This window comes from Paralichthys olivaceus, chromosome 15 (genome assembly GCF_024713975.1).
Source record: "Paralichthys olivaceus isolate ysfri-2021 chromosome 15, ASM2471397v2, whole genome shotgun sequence".
NCBI lineage: Eukaryota > Metazoa > Chordata > Actinopteri > Pleuronectiformes > Paralichthyidae > Paralichthys > Paralichthys olivaceus.
This window is the reverse complement of record NC_091107.1, coordinates 3,901,920-3,918,905: the sequence shown is the minus strand read 5'-3', so window position 1 is coordinate 3,918,905 and position 16,986 is coordinate 3,901,920. Positions and strand designations below refer to the sequence as shown.

The following is a 16,986-nucleotide window of genomic DNA, read 5'->3' as shown; positions in this document are numbered from 1 at the left end:
TTCACAAAGTGAGGCTTAAACCACAAACCACCAAATGTAACACCTGCTTGATTCCAATCACAGCCTTTTAACAAATGGGTCACATTTGAAACAGAGCAAGTTTTTTATATTTTTGAGAATTTTGTGCTTTTGTTTTATTCCAGTGTGAAAATAATTTTTCTGTTAAGTTATTTTGATTTAAAAAAACGTCCATACATACATCTACACACACCAGAGTAGTTTAGCTGCACAAAGACGTTTAGTTTCAACTTTTCTTCTGCTGATTTTCCAATCACAGTAGTAGAAACAACAAAGCATTGTGTGTATGCAAGTTATAAATTCTTCATGTGCACAGCTGTGAGGTTTGTGCACAAAGACAGTTCACATAATGCATTAAGGTCAACTGTACTGTACCTAAAACAAATACATGTGTGCTTCTTATTCATCTTAAGGTAAACACTCTCCCACTATCCTGAGACCAAACATACTTTTTAACTTTGTACTTGCTTTATGGTCGGAGCATTTGATGATATAGATAATTTAAAAATATAAAATAAATCTTTACGGAAAATGAAATGGAAATTTTTTTTTGCTTTTTTTTTGGTTGCATTTCTATTCTTTTGTGCAGAAATGTTTAAATGTGCAAATGTTCATATTAGAGTTCCTTTCGTATGTAAGTATGTTAGATGGCACAAACTGTTTTCTATCTCTGAACTGAGACTGGGTGCTTCAGGATGAGGTTACATAGTTTCCTGTTTGTAACTGAAGAGCAGCCAGTTCTCAAAGTACTGACAAGTAACTATGGCAAAGTAAAAATAGACTACAATGCAGCACACCTCATTGACTTAACACAGCCATGCCCTGTAGCCTGAGAGCACTCACGTCAGACAACCTGCTTTGTTCAAGACAGCTGGAATATGGCACAAGGTAAGATCGCAAGCATCTTTTGGAACTTCTTAAATTGCGTTTAGGTTTTCAAACTTAATACAATGTGATGATGTACATGTCAGTGTAAATATTGACTTTGTGCCTGAGAACAAAATGGTGATTATGCACGTAACTTTATTTCATTTGTGTCACAGTACGTACGTTCAACAATTTTGGTTTCGAAAACACTTGTGAGACTTTTTTTAAGCAATTTAAATTTCTCTTTTAATAACATATAATTCAAATGATTTACTGAACAAAGCTGAGGTTCCCATGTGAAAAATGAATTTCCTGTGAAATGTGTCAATGATGTTACGTATGAATTATTAATTATGAGTAATTATGAATAATAATGTTAGTTGAGACCGATAAATAACACATTGCCTATATTTCACATATTAACGATATGATGGCTCTCAAGATGACACTGACTTCTAGAGGTTAAATTATCTTGGAAACATTTACACGTAGACATAACTGTATTATATATTGATAATTTAATAATGACCCTAAAATTGTTAAAGGTGAAAGAGTTTTTCTTCATATTTCCCATCTCTAAGAATTGTAAAGTGAAGTTAAGACAATAGGTAATTGTTAGTCACGATCGATGACGCATTTTAAAAATGTTTCATCCTTTCTGTTTATTGAGATTGAGGGAAATTCCACATATTGGTTGATAAAAGCTTTCATTTGAAATTCACTGACTTTTTTGTTGTGTTTAAAGCTGGTAATGGTCGGTTTGTTTATCTTTTAGAGTGTGTTCTTGAACTTGCTGGTCTGGTGCTATTATTTCTGGCCTTGTTGATGTCGATGAGTCTCAATGTCTTTCTCTCCATCAGACGAAGAGCCTCTTTGTGCAGAGGTATGATTATATGTAAAGTATATATATATTTATGTGGCATATTTTTAGCATTTTTAAAAGTACTCACTGTTGATTTCAAACTCCACTCAGCTTTTAACACGGCGTTCTATAAATGGCTTCATATTTTTTTGTACAGACAAAGATGACTGCTGCTACCCACATAATTTTGAAGGAGAAGGGTATGACTTTTATCCCAAAAAATTAAAATCAGGCTTAAACATGTCAGCCGCATATTACTCAGTCCAACACATTTCAATTTCTAATGTTTTGTCTTAACTACATAAACCATCTCATTGTTTCTCTTGGTGAAGCCCGTCACAGGAGGAAGGACGTTATTTTCATGAACACAATCACCACATGCAACAGGATAATCCAATCTATGGCAACATCAGCACAGACAGACCAGGTGAGCACAGGCCTGACTTCAATACCATGGAGGTTACATGTGAATAACAGCATTGTTTACGTAAACATTAAGCTGTATTGTTGCTTTTAAAAAACTCAGTAAAATAAGCTTTTAAAAATCAACATTATTCTTTTTTTCATTCCGCTGCTAATTGTAAATTGTACTTGTTCCTGTTCTGCAGAAATTTGCTACGAGATGATGAACATGCAACAAACAAGAAATCATTTGAAGGTAATTGCTGTAATTTCATTGCTCAATTCCAATTTCCACATGGCTTTCATAGCACTTTTAGCCTCTCAACGTTATTGTGATTAATAGGCTGAAATACTTGATGACACCAAGGTACACTTGAAGTTATTATTTTCATTACAACAACCAGTCTTACAGAGCTCAAATGTGATGGTTAAACTGCTACGTGGCTCAAAACATTTACCTGAATTAAATACCTTTTTATTATAATTTATTCTTCTTCTAGCCATGTATTTTATTATTTTTCCTGGTAAGCACTTTGTAACTTTGTTTAGAAAAGTGCTATACAAATACAGTTATTATTATTATTATTATTATTACATTTGATAGCATGTGTGGAGACAACAGTCTTATGGCAGAATGGAAATATCCTCCATTATGCCTCTGTGCAGCAAGGTTGGTTCTACGTTGTTGTTCTCGGGATATAATAAATTATTAACCTGATTGTTAAAGCTTTGCATTTAAACTACAGAGGACAAAATGTGGACATAATATAAGGCCAACAAACAAATGTTATTTTAGAATCGTTCTTGTGTAGTTTTTATGCTAAAAATAACTTAGCACACGCTGAGAGATTCGCTTTCAAAACGGAAAGCAGCAAACACCATAAACACATTGTGGTCAGAGAAACTGAGCATGTGAATGCAATTATGCACAAGGTGTTCTAATAATAAATTATATCAGGAAATCCACAAGATCCCAGAGACAAAGAACATTTAATCTAAACTGTTGCACAGTGCTGCAGCACATACATTTGTACTATTTTATACCAACCCTCTATGTCTCTGTGTCTGAAACCAGCCTTTGGAGACTGACCTGAATTATGCCTCACTGGATTTGAAGTTGGCAAAGAAACGCAAGAGGAAGTATCAACGTCAGGATCAGCTGCAGGCTCACCTCACACCCACCACGAATAGTTTCTTGGAGGTGGACAGAGACATGGATGCTAACCTTCCTCCCAGAGACACCAGCACCATGGTCTCACACAGCAGCATCTACCTGAACAGCCAACAGATTGCCCAAGAGACGGAGGAGATGGGGAGAGAAAGGAGTATGAACAGGGAATGGGAGGACGTGGGATGGGGAGGAATTGAAAAGCAGGAGGACGGGGGAACGACAGAATTGAGAGGAGAGCAAGAGAGTGAGAGAGGGGCTGTTGGGAATGGGACTGTGTGTATACAGGGTACTAAGAGAGATTCAGATAATTTCACAAGCAGCTACTGCCAAGGTAGTGAATGACAAGATATCATATAGCAGCCGTAATATTAAAGCAACACTATGCAACTGTTTTACCTTAAAATAGCAGCTTCAAAATTAGTTTGATGGTTCACTGACTTGGAGCAAGGAGAACGTTTCCTCTTTCATTCCCACTTCCCACCCTACACAAACTCTTCTTGCTCTATCTAACTTTTCTGTGAGAAGCAACTGACTTAAAGTGACAAACTAATTTTACAAACACCTTACAAAGGGCAGCTGCATGCCTGTCTGTAGCTTTGTGTAACGAGCATGTGCCAGAAACAACAACAACAACTGCTGCTGCTTTATACGGATTTCTTTCCAGTTGGTTAGCACTGCTACGTGTTATTACACAGGGGTCTGCCTCACCCAGTGTTGCTTGGACCACAGTGTTCTTCTCTGGTATTTGGTGGATCATTGATAAAGCCTTTATCGCCACCTACTGGCCCAGGATGCTCGTGTGAATGTAGCAGTCATTTTTGTTAGTTTTTTAAATGTTCTTGAATTATTTTTCTAAGCAAACTTGGGAAAAAGTCAATAAAATCTACCAAATACATTTGTGTCAACAAGAAGGAAACTTTGTCATGTTCAGTTTTGCGTTTCACACAGTTGCGCAATTTCCTTTTCGATGGAAAACAAGCTGCTTCATGAAATCTCCACATTGAGCAACAGAGGAAAAAAATTTTACTTTCTGTACAGAGGAAATAATACGCAGAGGAAATACTGTGCGCGACATTCAGAGGTCAAGGGGCAACGTGGAAAGTTTTCAGTTTCTTTTGCGAAAGGAAAGGAACTCCTCAGATCTTCACAGAGGACGAGGTTTTGATGTCTCAGTCGAGCGTCTACAGACGTCTCAGAAAAAGGTTTGAAAACCTTTGGCCAAACAAGAGACCGTATTTTATTGAACACATTTGCTTCCATACATAAACATGTGAAACTGATTCTCAGTCATGTTATAACTCAAATAAAACGAGAGAGGAAAATATTATTAATATTTCACTTTTTCCGTGTGGGCTTCTTGTTACGACGCGTCACAGAGGATGGAAACCCTGATAATGATAATTATTATCTATTGCATTTTAGACCTGACTCACCATCGAACTAAATGGTCCCGTCCCCCACCTTTGTATCCTCCCCACTCTGGAAGGATAATTTACTGAGCTCAGCAGTCGGAGGCCTGCAGTCTTCTAACTGTGTGTTGACAGGTTGTCAATATCTGACTGGGGCCTACTTCTGTTCTATGGATTCATTTTTTAATCTCAGGACATTTGGGTCCTGCTGTTGCAGACATTAAGAGGGGGGGGGCACAGAATAAGACGGACACAGATAACAGGACGTTATTAGAAACTCAAGGTGCAATCGATGTAGTTTGCCGTTTGATATTTTACAGTAAAAACCAATCTGCTGGACAGTACAGGACGTTTCCTTGACTCTTAAGGTGTCTTCTAATGGCTGACGGGGTAAATGATAAAAGACGCAATTATTTCTGTTGAGCTTCTTTCCCACATTCCAAACAATGAAGGGACTTTAACTCACAGTTTGACAAAGTTGGTCCTGGAGAGAGTTTGAAGAGTTGAAAGAGACGACAGAGACGTCCTCGGAGAGCACACCTGTCCTCTCCGGTCAGTAATGGCGTCCTGTCGTTAGCCGCTGTTAGCATTAGCACGCTAAGACAGAAGTGTTCGCCTCCATCACTGTGGTGGAGTCACAGTGTTCGCCTCCATGTTCACTAACACCCACACCGGAACTCTATGCACCGCTGAGTTCCGCCATGTTTCTCCCGTTCTCTCTTTCTCCTCACGTTTCTTCTCCTCCGCGCTTTTTCCGTTTGCTCCGTGATTGCCATTAGCCCCGCCCACTCCTGTTCGCTTCCTGACCTGAGGCCAATTACCACAGGTGAGTCATGATTGACAGGCAGGCAAACCAATCAAACTGTATTTTCTACTGTATTATTTATGCATACATATATTTGTTTTTGTATATATGCCTATGTGTATGTATATATATATATATATACAGTATATATATATACATTTCTATACATTAACACACCCACAGACATATACATACACATATATACAGACATCTGAATACATGTATACGGATACAGTAAATAATATATATACACATACATACACGTATTTCCTCAGGTAAAGGGGACAAAAAGAAATACAAATTAAAGAAGTGACAGTGACACCTCAAGCTTTCTGAACTCATATAGTTTTGTGTACTCGCTGTCTTGTTCCGGCCTCATGTAGACCTAAATGTCATTAGTCATGCTTGAGTCCATACATGGTTCTGCCAGAGGTCCTGACATTATTGGAGATGACACTTTCCCCTGTCTACACATAACCCCAGCTCTAAAAATACAGGCCACATGCCAAATAGAGAGCAGTGAGGGCCCAGTGTGTTGCCTTGCAGGAGAGAAGGAGCGCTCCCTGCAGAAACCCACCAAACCTAGTAGCATTCAAATGTTAAAGATGAGTGTGATCAGACACATAGTTTATGGTTAATCTGTCAAACAGGCTGGATTTATAAAAGAGGCTACTTTGCTTTCCAGACTAAACTCAGGGGAGCAATTATAAGAGATATCATCAACCAGAATTCTTACGAGTTGATTTAAAATATATAAATGTTAAAGATCTTTCTCTAATTTAAATCATGTGTTGTAAACCGATTGCCACTTAGTTAATCTCTGCGTATCCATTGATACATATATACAATTTAATTTATATCCCATGCTGATCATTTTTGCAGATAAAAACAAATTTTACGAAAATACACGACACTCAAAATAATAAATAATATAATTAGATCTATAAACATGATTAGATATGCTCTTGCAGAATAACATACCTGCGGTGATATTTCTAAAGAACGCATATCATAGGGCATGTGATCAATCACGTGAATTAACTTTTTACTCTTCACTAAATACTCTTAAGTGGAAGTCAGGAGTTTGATGAAGCGTGGGTTTTATTTTGAAGGCCCTGACAGGAAGTGGTTCTTGTTCGTTGGTGTGTGATTGACAGCGGGGGAGCAGATATTTCATGGCGGAGCTCGAACTGGTGTCTGGAGGTTTCTGGTGTCGGAGCAGACATGTTGTTCAGTCCCACGGGAGTCAGCGAGTGTTTGAGGGAATGGGAGGATTTAGAGAAGGACTACCAGCAAATCCAGGTAAGTTTCACCGGCTGTCTGTCCCCGGCTTCACCCGGAGAAGGGCTGCTCTGTCCGGGTTAGCAAACTGTCAGGAGAGGGAGGGTCCCGGAGGGAGGGATCCGCCCTCCACAGATCATGTATTTGTATTTTATCATCGTGTTATTCTTATACTCGTGTTTTATTTTAAGTCGTATTAATACCCACATCGCCACTACTTTTGAACACGTGTGTCTTGTTCATAGTTGTCCATCTGTTGTTTATCTGCTTCTTCCTTGTTCTACTATGTTTAGTACTTTGTCGTGTATCATTTACTTTTCACAGGTTTTACTACGTTTTATGTTCATTACATTTTATTTGGAGCTGTTTGAATTCTTCACATCTGTTTTATTGTTACTTCACTTTATGTGCAGATCTCTGGACGTGCTGCTGTAACACAATCATTTCCCAATCTGTCTGTCTGTCTGTCTGTCTGTCTGTCTCTCTTTCTAAACCATCTGTCTGTCTGTCTGTCTGTCTCTCTTTCTAAACCATCTGTCTGTCTGTCTGTCTCTCTTTCTAAACCATCTGTCTGTCTGTCTCTCTCTCTCTCTCTCACTTTCTAAACTGTCTGTCTGTCTGTCTCTCTTTCTAAACCATCTGTCTGTCTGTCTCTCTCTCTCACTTTCTAAACCGTCTGTCTGTCTGTCTGTCTGTCTAAGGTGGACACATGTTTTATTATTTAACAGTTCTCTGCTGTTGGATTTCAGATGAAAGACTTTCAATTATTTATTTATTTATTTTCAGAATTAGATTTATGTGTCTGTTACTGTATAAAAGTTCTATATGTACAAAATACATACAGTGTACAACTTAGTCGAGCCTGACCAATGAGAATTTTTGCCAATACAGAGTAAAATGAATTCTGATAGTGAAATATCTGCCCATATATATCTCTGCCCTCGATCCAAATACTTGATCTGTGTCAGTGTGATGATTTTCTTTGCTCTCTATATAAACAACACTCTGTGTATTCCTCTGTAATCTTTAGTTTGTCGTCTTCCACCTGCAGGACACCCATCGTCTTTATAAACAGAAGCTTGAGGAAGTGACCAAGCTGCAGGTCAGCTGTTCTGGTGCCATCTCCCGTCAGAAGAAGAAGCTGAAAGAACTCACAGCGTCATTAGACGAGTGAGTATATTGATCAGGGATCAGTCAATGTGAGTGTGTTGGTTCTCTGCCCATTGTAATGCTCCCTTTATTATTCACTAAACAGCACCCAGTCAATCATAGAACTCACCACAGAGACACTGAGGTCTGTTAGTGATGCATGAAGTATTGAATCCACTTATACTTCATTAATAACTTAGATTTTTTTATTGATTAAAAAGTCAGAAACAGATTTTGGTGGGAAACCAGTGAGTGATTAGATTCTTTGTTTGGGACTTTAAATTAGAAAATGTGGCGTAAAGTAAGTCAGAGCTGTGTCGTTAACGTGCCACAATGATTTCTCTTTTTTATGATAAGATGCAAAAACAAAAGTCCGACCCCAAAGTTGAGTCCCGACGATGTTGATCCCATCGCTGAAATCGAAGAATCCATCAGAGACAGAACAAATGCTTTCTGTGAGATGGAAGCTTTTCTGCCGAGGAAGAACGGGTGCGTTTCTGTCATATAATTCAATTTTATTAAATATTGTCAAACATGTCAAACTATATATCTGTTGTGGTGTTTTTTTAAAAAGTTGAACTGGAGATTTTCACTTTTTAAAACAACAAATCTCTTATATTGTTCAGATGTTCTCACTGTGACTGACAGACGCTTCTTTCCTCGCAGGCTGTACCTCTCTCTAGTTTTAGGAAACGTGAATGTGACGCTCCTCAACAAACAGTCAAAGTAAGTCTCACTCAGGTTCGTGTTCTCAATTCAAAGTACAGTTTCGTCACCACGTCACATTGATGTTGTTTCTCTCTGCGCTTCGCCCGAACAGATTCGCCTACAAAGACGAATATGAGAAGTTTAAACTGGTCCTGACCGTCATCCTCTTCGCGTTCTCCTTCACCTGTCGCTTTTTGTTCAGCTACAGGTGAGACTGTCGTCAGCCCTGGGTTAATAAATATTTGGTGCTTTAAGGAACATTTACAGCAGCAGGACAGAGTCAGTGATATGAGCTGGACAACAAATATACACTGGCCATATTTATTTTAAACTCCCTGTTGTTATTTAGTTCTCAAGATTTATGAGGAGGATATGAATTTAAACAAACTATGTACTGGCCGTTGTTCTCATATATAAAACACATGACGTAAACAAAGCGTATGTTATGAACCCTTTCATTTGGTTCGTATGAATAAGTGCCGTCCTTGCTGCATTATTAAATAAGGATTTCTTTTATTGCGTGTGTCTTTTTGTTTTCATTTCAGAGCCCTGGACGCTCTGTTCAACTTCCTGCTGGTGTGGTACTTCTGCACGCTCACCATCCGGGAGAGCATCCTCATCAACAACGGCTCCAGGTCTGCAACAAATCAAACCACTCTTTTTCATTTACTGCCTTTTCAAAGGCTTCCTCTGGACGTCATCACGTAGACTAGATTCCTCTTTGTGTTTTTGCTCTTCAACGTTTTGGTTTTTTCTGTTTGACCTCGGTTAATCTGTGAGTATCGTGTCCATCAGTGCGACACACTCTGTCCTTCATCGTCAGTCGTCCATGTTGTTTCAGGATTAAAGGTTGGTGGGTTTTCCATCACTATGTGTCGACCTTCCTGTCCGGAGTCATGCTGACTTGGTGAGTCATGATTTACACTTTTATTACTTTAGAGAATATTCTAACAATATGAATGTGTTTTTGTACCTTTTATAAATATATAATTACCCAGATGGCCTGAGAAAATAAAATAAAAGGATCACTCTTGTCTGGTTCTCTTTCTAACCAGATGTTGTTTGTTCACAGGCCTGATGGCGCCCTCTACCAGATGTTTAGAAACCAGTTCCTGACATACTGTCTTTACCAAAGTAAGAGTTTCAATCTGTGTCCCAATTTCACACCACGTACTTGTTTGATGAAATATACTCTATGGACTAATCAGCGTAGTTCGTGTTCGCCTTGTAATCTCTTAAAGCAAAGTTTCACTTGTGACTTTTTATCACTTTATATAAAATGACAGTTATTTATGAATTGTGACTCAACAAACTCTTTTTATGTCCAACCAACATAAAATCTGTTAATAATTTCTCACGAATGCACTTGTGTGTATTTTTTGTTTCCTCTGCTTTATTTGTAAAACAGGTTTTGTCCAGTTCCTTCAGTGCTACTACCAGAGCGGCTGCTTGTACCGACTCAGAGCTCTGGGAGAAAGACACAACATGGACCTCACAGTCGGTGAGTGCACTCGAAACTGAAGTCAGTTTGTTTGCATACATTTATAGTTTGGCGACTCTGTAATACTACAAGGCAAAGGACGACAAACAATCTGCTCATGACAGTAAAGGTGATGCCGTACAGAACAAGAGGCGGCGAGCGTTAATTGGTCAGACTCGTGATGTCAGAGACGTACGTAATTTCAACGAGATCGCCTTAAAGAAATGTCAAAGACACAGTAATGTAATCACAACAGTAAACTTTATTCATATAGTACTTTTCTTGACCAAGATACAAAGTGGAATTAAAAACAGAAAGGGGAGTAAAATAAAAGATTCCAAGTATTTTAGAAACTGTATTGCTATTACATGGTTTGTCCACCAGTGGGCACTCACAGGTTAGATTTTAGCCACAACAGAAAAAGGATAATGTGGGTCAAAGTTTTTTTATTTTTTTATATATATATATATATATATATATATATATATATATATATGGTATTTATATGAATTTTGAATTAAAATTCCTAAATATAAATATTTCTATTGATATATTGATGATACTATGAATACTGTACATATTATACGTACAAGTTTATTTGTGAAGCACATTTAATGCTAGGCTCTGTCAAATAGTTAAATATCAAGTCTCAATTTAAAAGAACTGACAGTTGCAGCAGTTCAGCAGTTCCCTGATAAATGAGCCAGGCTCACTTCCTGTCCTCTTGTCTTATCTCGGCTCGGCGTTCCGCTCTGTGTCCACATGTTCCTCTTCTGTGCACTGTAGTTAATCAGGATGAAGTATTGTCTGATGGTAAAGACAGGTCGGGTTTCTCTCAGCTCAGTGACTCTCTCTCTCTCTCTCTCTCTCTCTCTCTCCTGGTGTCCAGAGGGGTTCCAGTCGTGGATGTGGAGAGGTTTGACCTTCCTCCTCCCCTTCCTGTTCTTATGTCACGTGAGTAGTTTCTCACTTAATAGTGCTCAAAAGGAATTTGTCATTTCTGCACTGAAGAATAAAAAATAACAAAATTCAGTTAGTAATAATTAAAAGATAATAAGAAAAGTAATTGTTGCCTGTTCCTCCTCTTCCAGTTCTGGCAGCTTTACAACAGCATCACACTCTTCAAGATGTCCCAGCTCCCGGAGTGTAAAGAGTGGCAGGTTTGTTCTTATTTTAAACATGTACTCATTTAATGTGTCGTCATGTGTTCAAATCAATCGCCTCTACAGTGGAGAGATAATTATTGTAAAGCTTCACTCCACAACTTTCCTCGAATTAGACGAGATCATGTCGGCAATCCATCTTAAAATGGCCGAAAAGTACTTTTAAAGACATTTGTTTAGTAGTTTTAACTTTTTATCTGGATGTAGTGTAAAGTGCATCTACCTGTTTAAAATATTAATAATGTAATACGTGTAATACCTCACAGTACTTTGTGTATTTAGAGTCCTGTGTGTTGTTAAAATCCTCTGAGCTTGTTTGTTTGTGTATTTGTTTCCGTGGTGCAGGTGGTGATGTGCGGCTGCACTTACATGGTACTCTTCATGGGGAACTTCTTCACCACGCTGGGAGTGGTTTACCAGAAATACATGAACAACCAGGACAAGTCTAAGACCTTATAAAACTGGAATGATCCGACACTGAGGCTCTAATATTGTCTTTAGAGCTCGATGTGCATTGTCTGTGTGGACCACGTACACGCACTGCTTCTCAACCATAGACGTTATTTAAGGCGTAATACCAAAGAAAAGGGTTGTTTTTGTAGCTTTGTCAGTTTTGGTCAGAGGAAGTGTTACTGATAAATTATAAGATCCCTCCAATATTGATTTTTGGGGGCCGACGTCAATTTGAATATTAGGCAATAATAATACATTTCTGATAACGATATATCTGCTGATGTATTTTTTTAAAATTGAAAAATAGCAATGTTCCGTAAGATGTTGTTGATGTTTTGTTATGACAAGAAAAAATGCAAGTGAAGCTTTGTTTTAAAGATTAAACTTTATTATAAATAACTGTACATTAAAAAACACACATGCAAGCAAATATAAGAGACTTGAGTTAAGAAAATAAACATATTTTTTTACATAAATTGTAAAAACATATTGTCTTACACTGTAAACTAAAAGTTTACATGTCAGCAACAAACATACTGATCTGTGAACAGCTCATATCAGTCGTATGACTCATATAAGCTCATATTTGCATCATATTTATTTGGGGAAAGTTTGTGTCTCAGCAGCTGCTTTAATAAAACACTTCTTCAAATCTGCCCGTGTTCTTGTTTTCTGTCTCTGACAGCAGGAAACGTTATGTTCCTGCTGTAAGGAACAAAACGTTCCATCACATTTCTATTTCTGTCACTGCGGCGTTCAGTGTCCGACGTGTTGTCGAGTGTTTACAACATAAACACAAGTTTGTAAAAACGGAAGAAGACGTTCACAGACCTTTAAAAAAAAACAAAGACTGGTGAGCGAATCTCTTTAAATTTAAAAATCTGAATCTAATCTGAACAGTCTGAAAGTATCTGGAGCGTTAAGGTTCTTGTTGCATTACATCTAAATGACCACAAGGTGAAAGCATTGCATTTCATTAGCTGTCAGTTAAATTCTGGTCCGTCTCCATGTGAAATTACATTGAGGAGATTTCATCCATGAAAACTTAAAAATCTTTTCTTTATTTTTAGAATAAAAAAAACCATCAGACTGTTTTTTTTTCTTTGTGTAAAGTCGTGTTTCACTGGGAGTCCGGGACACGATTCTCCAGATGGATTACATCTCATGAGGGTGATTACAGTCGGCCATCTGCTGCTGCACGTCTCTGAGTGATGAGGAGCTGCTGAATTATATTCTTCACATTTCATCATCTTAAATAATTTCACTGAGTGAGAGTAACTCATCAGTGAGAGGTTCAGAGTCATTGTTGAATTGTTATCAGGCCTCAATGGGAGCGGAGGAGACTCGAGGGCCACATCCACAGTTTTAATACCAATCTGGGCTCTTTTTGAATTTATTACACTCAGTCGACTGTAACAGATGGAAAACACAGTTACAGGTTGATGCCAAACTCAGTTTATTCTTATTTACAACCTCCAACAAACCCTCTATAAATAGATTCGATTATTTATGATTATTGTTTAATACAATACAGTCAGTTCAATTCAGTTCCCTGCTCCACTGGTGCATCCACTGTGTATCAATCCACCACTGAAAGTAGTCCCACATCATTTCTCTGTGGTGGTCACACCCTCACCTTTGCCTGAAGAGGAAGATGTGGCTGAAACAGGGAGAATAAAAGAAGGAAAGAAAGGATTTTTTAAGTTTTCATCCATCCATCATCTATAGCGCTTATTGTTTGACATTTATGAAATTAAATCAAGAGTTTCATGATCATTATTGTAACGAGGACTGGTCATAATATGGAAATGGCTGAGACAGAAACACACACATACTGTACATACACATATACACACAGAGAATTAAATAATAGAAAAAACACAAAATAGACAAAAAAGAAAAACAACAGACGACACAATAATGTGCGTGAGCAAATATCTATTCTCCAGATGAACCTGTGGAAACGTGTAAGTATGAAACAGTAATAGAAATGTGAATATCTGTGTACAATTGTCGCTGCGCACTTTTAGAAAAGAAGAATGGAGGCTGAAAAGATTTCAATAAAGCTTCACATTATGATTTAAACATTTCTGCAGCCGGGTGCCAGGACACAAAGAGGGATGGAAAGAAAATTTGCACAAAAGATCAGAGGGAATAATACCTGAAAAATTTAAAATGGAAACCAGCCTCACTTCCAATTTATTACAGTAGAGCCTCCCCCACCTCCTCCCCCACCCACCCCTGCAAAAAGTCTTGGATGAGTTAGTGCTGGAGGGCCAGAGGGAGAGAGAGAGAGAGAGAGAGAGAGAGAGAGAGAAAGAGGCAAGCGGGACGAAGAAGAGGGAAGAGGAGGGCCGGGTATTCTCCCAGCCTGCACCTCTTTCATCTTTCTCATTAAAGCCAGAGCAGTGGGGGCCGTCAAGAATGAGCCCAAGGACATGGGGATTGGGGAGCGAGCCTGAGCCTCGCATCAGGAGGTGGAGAAGGAGAGAGGAGAGCAGCCAGAGCGAGCAGACGAGGCACCCCGTCAGACCTTCACCTCAGAACTTAACCCGCCTCCCCTCTGGGAGGCAGATAAAGACCTGTTATCTGTGCTCACCTTCTCTCCCAGGCCTGGGAACAAGTGGAGCAGCAGCAAGTCAGGAGGAGGAAGAGGCTGGGGGAGGAAGGATGGGAGGTGGGGGAGTCTCTGGTTGAGTAGGTATACGAAATACAGCGAGCTCTGCCTCAGAGCAGAGAGCGTGTGTGGAAAAGCAGAGCAGTGCTGATGAGTTTCCATCTGGGACGGAGTGATTAAAAGAGGGGAAGTGGTTCCTGAGAGAAGAGGTGATTCTGAAGAAAGAGGCAGAACCAGGAGCAGTGATGGCGACAAGTCGTCTGATTCATGCAGCTGATCATTCAGATGTTTTCATCCCAGGGCCTCGAAGTGTTTTTTGTTTTTTACAGATAATATGATTTGTATTATTTATGAGGAAGAATTAAATATCTGGGTGTTTGTCATTATGATGTAAAACTTCATATGTCAAATAAAATCTAAAATAATTAAGGTTGAATTAGTTTTTTTTGGTCACAAGCGGCAATCAACTGATACCAGATTCTGATAAGGCACCTTAAGTCTTCATAAGCTGTAATTAAAGGGATTTATTAGACGATTGTTGAAATATGTTTTAACATTAGCATTTAGAAACGCATATTTATTAAGGTTTAACCGGTTGTTATCTCTTGCACAGCTTCTGAAAAGCATTTGATGAAGAGATAACAACACAGTGAATGTAAAATGGTGTTAAAGCTGTTTTCAGTTGTTAATCTTTTCCTGTTTAAATAAATAGAGAAAGCCCATGCCATTGGCAAGGCCCAATAAATCCACTTCAAATTCAAACTTCCCTGAGAAAATAGTGAAAATGTTGAGGAAACAAATGCAACGCCCCCTTTTCTGCAGAAATCCCAACCAACCAACAAACACACCAGAGGACAACTGCTACAACATCAGCAGTGACCACTTCATACTGACAGACACTTTACTTATATTAGTACAATCCTTCTTTATAGCTGCGTGCGTTCATTAGTTCAGTCCCTCCTGACTCCGCTCGCTCTCAGTCAGCCATCAATCCTGGCCCATGTCCTGCCTGGCTCTCCGTGGACGAGCGAGGGCGTCACAATCCAGACCAGCAACAACCAGTCAGTGAGATTTACTAATCATCCTTCAGGATGCATGCTCATGGATTATATATGCAAACAAGGGGGACGTGAAATACACAATATCACTTAAGTAAATGATTCAACAAAATAATGGTCGTCCACGAAACGCACTTGACAAAATAATAAAAAATATGCTCCGTGCTCTCGCTGCTCTGAGGTTCGGATCTTTCTCCTCCTCGTTAGCAAATGACGACTCCTTCACTCCTGAAAAATGAAGTGAGAGTCAAATTAAATGTGCATATTTAATAAGAGGGGGAACATGATTACATCCACTTGTAAAAACGAGAGCATGAGCGATGAAGAGCGAGGCAGAGGGGTTTTCACGGCCTGCAGAGTGGGAGAGAAAAAAGAGAATTCATCTTTATTTTAACGTGGCTCTTTGGGAGTAACCGGAGCAGGACTCCCCCACCACCCCCACCCCCACCCCCTGCTCTGCAGAGCTGATTGCACACACTCTGTCTTTCTGGGGGTTTGGACCACAGGTTCCCATAGCAACCACAGACAGCAGACAGTCAGGAGTAGATGTTCTTGCCATGCGCCTGAACAGTTTTTTTTTTTTTTGAAACACCAAACAGATTTTGGGAACAAGTTGCCTTTAGCTGTTTGAAATACTTCAGGCTGGAGTCAGACCCTTAAGTCCAACTGATGAAAACTCGGTCGTTTGCATCGTAGATATATCGTCCTGCTTTCATGAAAGATTAACAATCTTCAATTAAAAACACCGGTTTGGTAAATGGTCATGGAATAACACCCACAAAGATTTTAAAATGAGAAAATGTTCTGACTTTTTAATTCCTCGTTGATATAAAGACCAGGACATCATCTGATTCTAATGTGGACCAATTTAAATCAACGATAAATCAGAATTCAGACAATTGAAAACACACCATACCTCTGATATATATTTATGATTATTATACCTACACCATAATACCATCATTGTCCTTGACCCACATATTGGAAACATTCAGCCCTGAGGGGCTAAAAGATGAACAATGAAGTGGGTCAATAGGTCCACTCCCACACACACTGTGGGCTCCTGTAAACCAGATGGCCAATTTATGTCTGAGCCAAGAGAAAATTAATCACATCACACTTTGTCCTCCGTCTGATTGAATACAATCACCCTGCAACTTGCAGAACAAACACCCTGCAGGCTCCTGCCGTGCACAGTCAGCGTGTTCAGGGAACACACACGTCCACCGAGAGTCACCGGAGGAAACGAGTGCTCTGTCAGAGCAGCGGCACCAGGAACACACAGTTTGATGCACGTTTTTTAAAACAGGTACATGTCTAACTTCCAAATCAGAGCCAGAAACATTCTCTTTGCATTTGCACTATCAGTGTTGAAGTCGTGTGAAGTATGTTGGTAATGTGTTGACCCTCCGTGACCCTCCGGAGCAGATGGAGTGAGATCCTCCGACGCTCTGAACTCTGATGGAGCAGGAACAAATACAGATACTCACACTACTTTGATAATGGAGGCGTCCTCAAGTGAACCGCAGCGTGTTTGTGAAAT

The 16,986-nt window shown here is 39.2% G+C and overlaps 2 protein-coding genes and 1 long non-coding RNA gene across 5 annotated transcripts in view; 2 read left to right on the top strand and 1 right to left on the bottom strand.

Moving 5' to 3' along the window:
* Positions 1-6,428, bottom strand: part of LOC138404912 (uncharacterized) — a 99,740-nt gene extending 93,312 nt beyond the window's left edge. For both annotated transcript variants that reach the window (XR_011238653.1, XR_011238652.1), the window contains exon 1: positions 5,196-6,428. This is a non-coding gene — a long non-coding RNA (uncharacterized lncRNA). The remainder of the gene's footprint in view (positions 1-5,195) is intronic.
* LOC109635703 (uncharacterized) lies at positions 723-4,215 on the top strand. Of its 2 annotated transcripts, XM_020097058.2 has the most exons (6): positions 723-906; positions 1,661-1,768; positions 1,905-1,947; positions 2,080-2,174; positions 2,356-2,405; positions 3,225-4,215. In XM_020097058.2, exons 1-6 carry the CDS (start codon positions 897-899, stop codon positions 3,660-3,662), a joined length of 744 nt encoding a protein of 247 aa, XP_019952617.2. In that variant the 5' UTR covers positions 723-896; the 3' UTR covers positions 3,663-4,215. The 2 variants fall into 2 exon arrangements, with proteins under 2 accessions (XP_019952617.2, XP_069366547.1); XM_069510446.1 differs by lacking the exons at positions 1,661-1,768; positions 1,905-1,947 and having other exon boundaries at positions 740-906.
* Positions 6,429-6,564: 136 nt separating the features above from the next.
* Positions 6,565-12,424, top strand: tmem120aa (transmembrane protein 120Aa). Its single transcript, XM_020097347.2, has 12 exons — positions 6,565-6,836; positions 7,867-7,985; positions 8,322-8,453; positions 8,631-8,690; positions 8,785-8,880; positions 9,218-9,307; positions 9,514-9,579; positions 9,745-9,806; positions 10,081-10,173; positions 11,042-11,106; positions 11,244-11,312; positions 11,661-12,424. Exons 1-12 carry the CDS (start codon positions 6,759-6,761, stop codon positions 11,772-11,774), a joined length of 1,044 nt encoding a protein of 347 aa, XP_019952906.1. The 5' UTR covers positions 6,565-6,758; the 3' UTR covers positions 11,775-12,424.
* The last annotated feature ends 4,562 nt before the right edge of the window (positions 12,425-16,986 follow it).

Bases quoted from the DNA above. Each gene is read 5' to 3' on its own strand.
- LOC109635703 (XM_020097058.2), top strand. The intron at 1,769-1,904 runs GTATGATTATAT...TTTTTTGTACAG, and splicing joins AAGAGCCTCTTTGTGCAGAG to ACAAAGATGACTGCTGCTAC. The intron at 2,406-3,224 runs GTAATTGCTGTA...GTCTGAAACCAG, and splicing joins AAACAAGAAATCATTTGAAG to CCTTTGGAGACTGACCTGAA.
- tmem120aa (XM_020097347.2), top strand. From the start codon at position 6,759: ATGTTGTTCAGTCCCACGGGAGTCAGCGAGTGTTTGAGGGAATGGGAG. The intron at 6,837-7,866 runs GTAAGTTTCACC...TTCCACCTGCAG, and splicing joins AGGACTACCAGCAAATCCAG to GACACCCATCGTCTTTATAA. The intron at 8,691-8,784 runs GTAAGTCTCACT...TCGCCCGAACAG, and splicing joins CTCCTCAACAAACAGTCAAA to ATTCGCCTACAAAGACGAAT.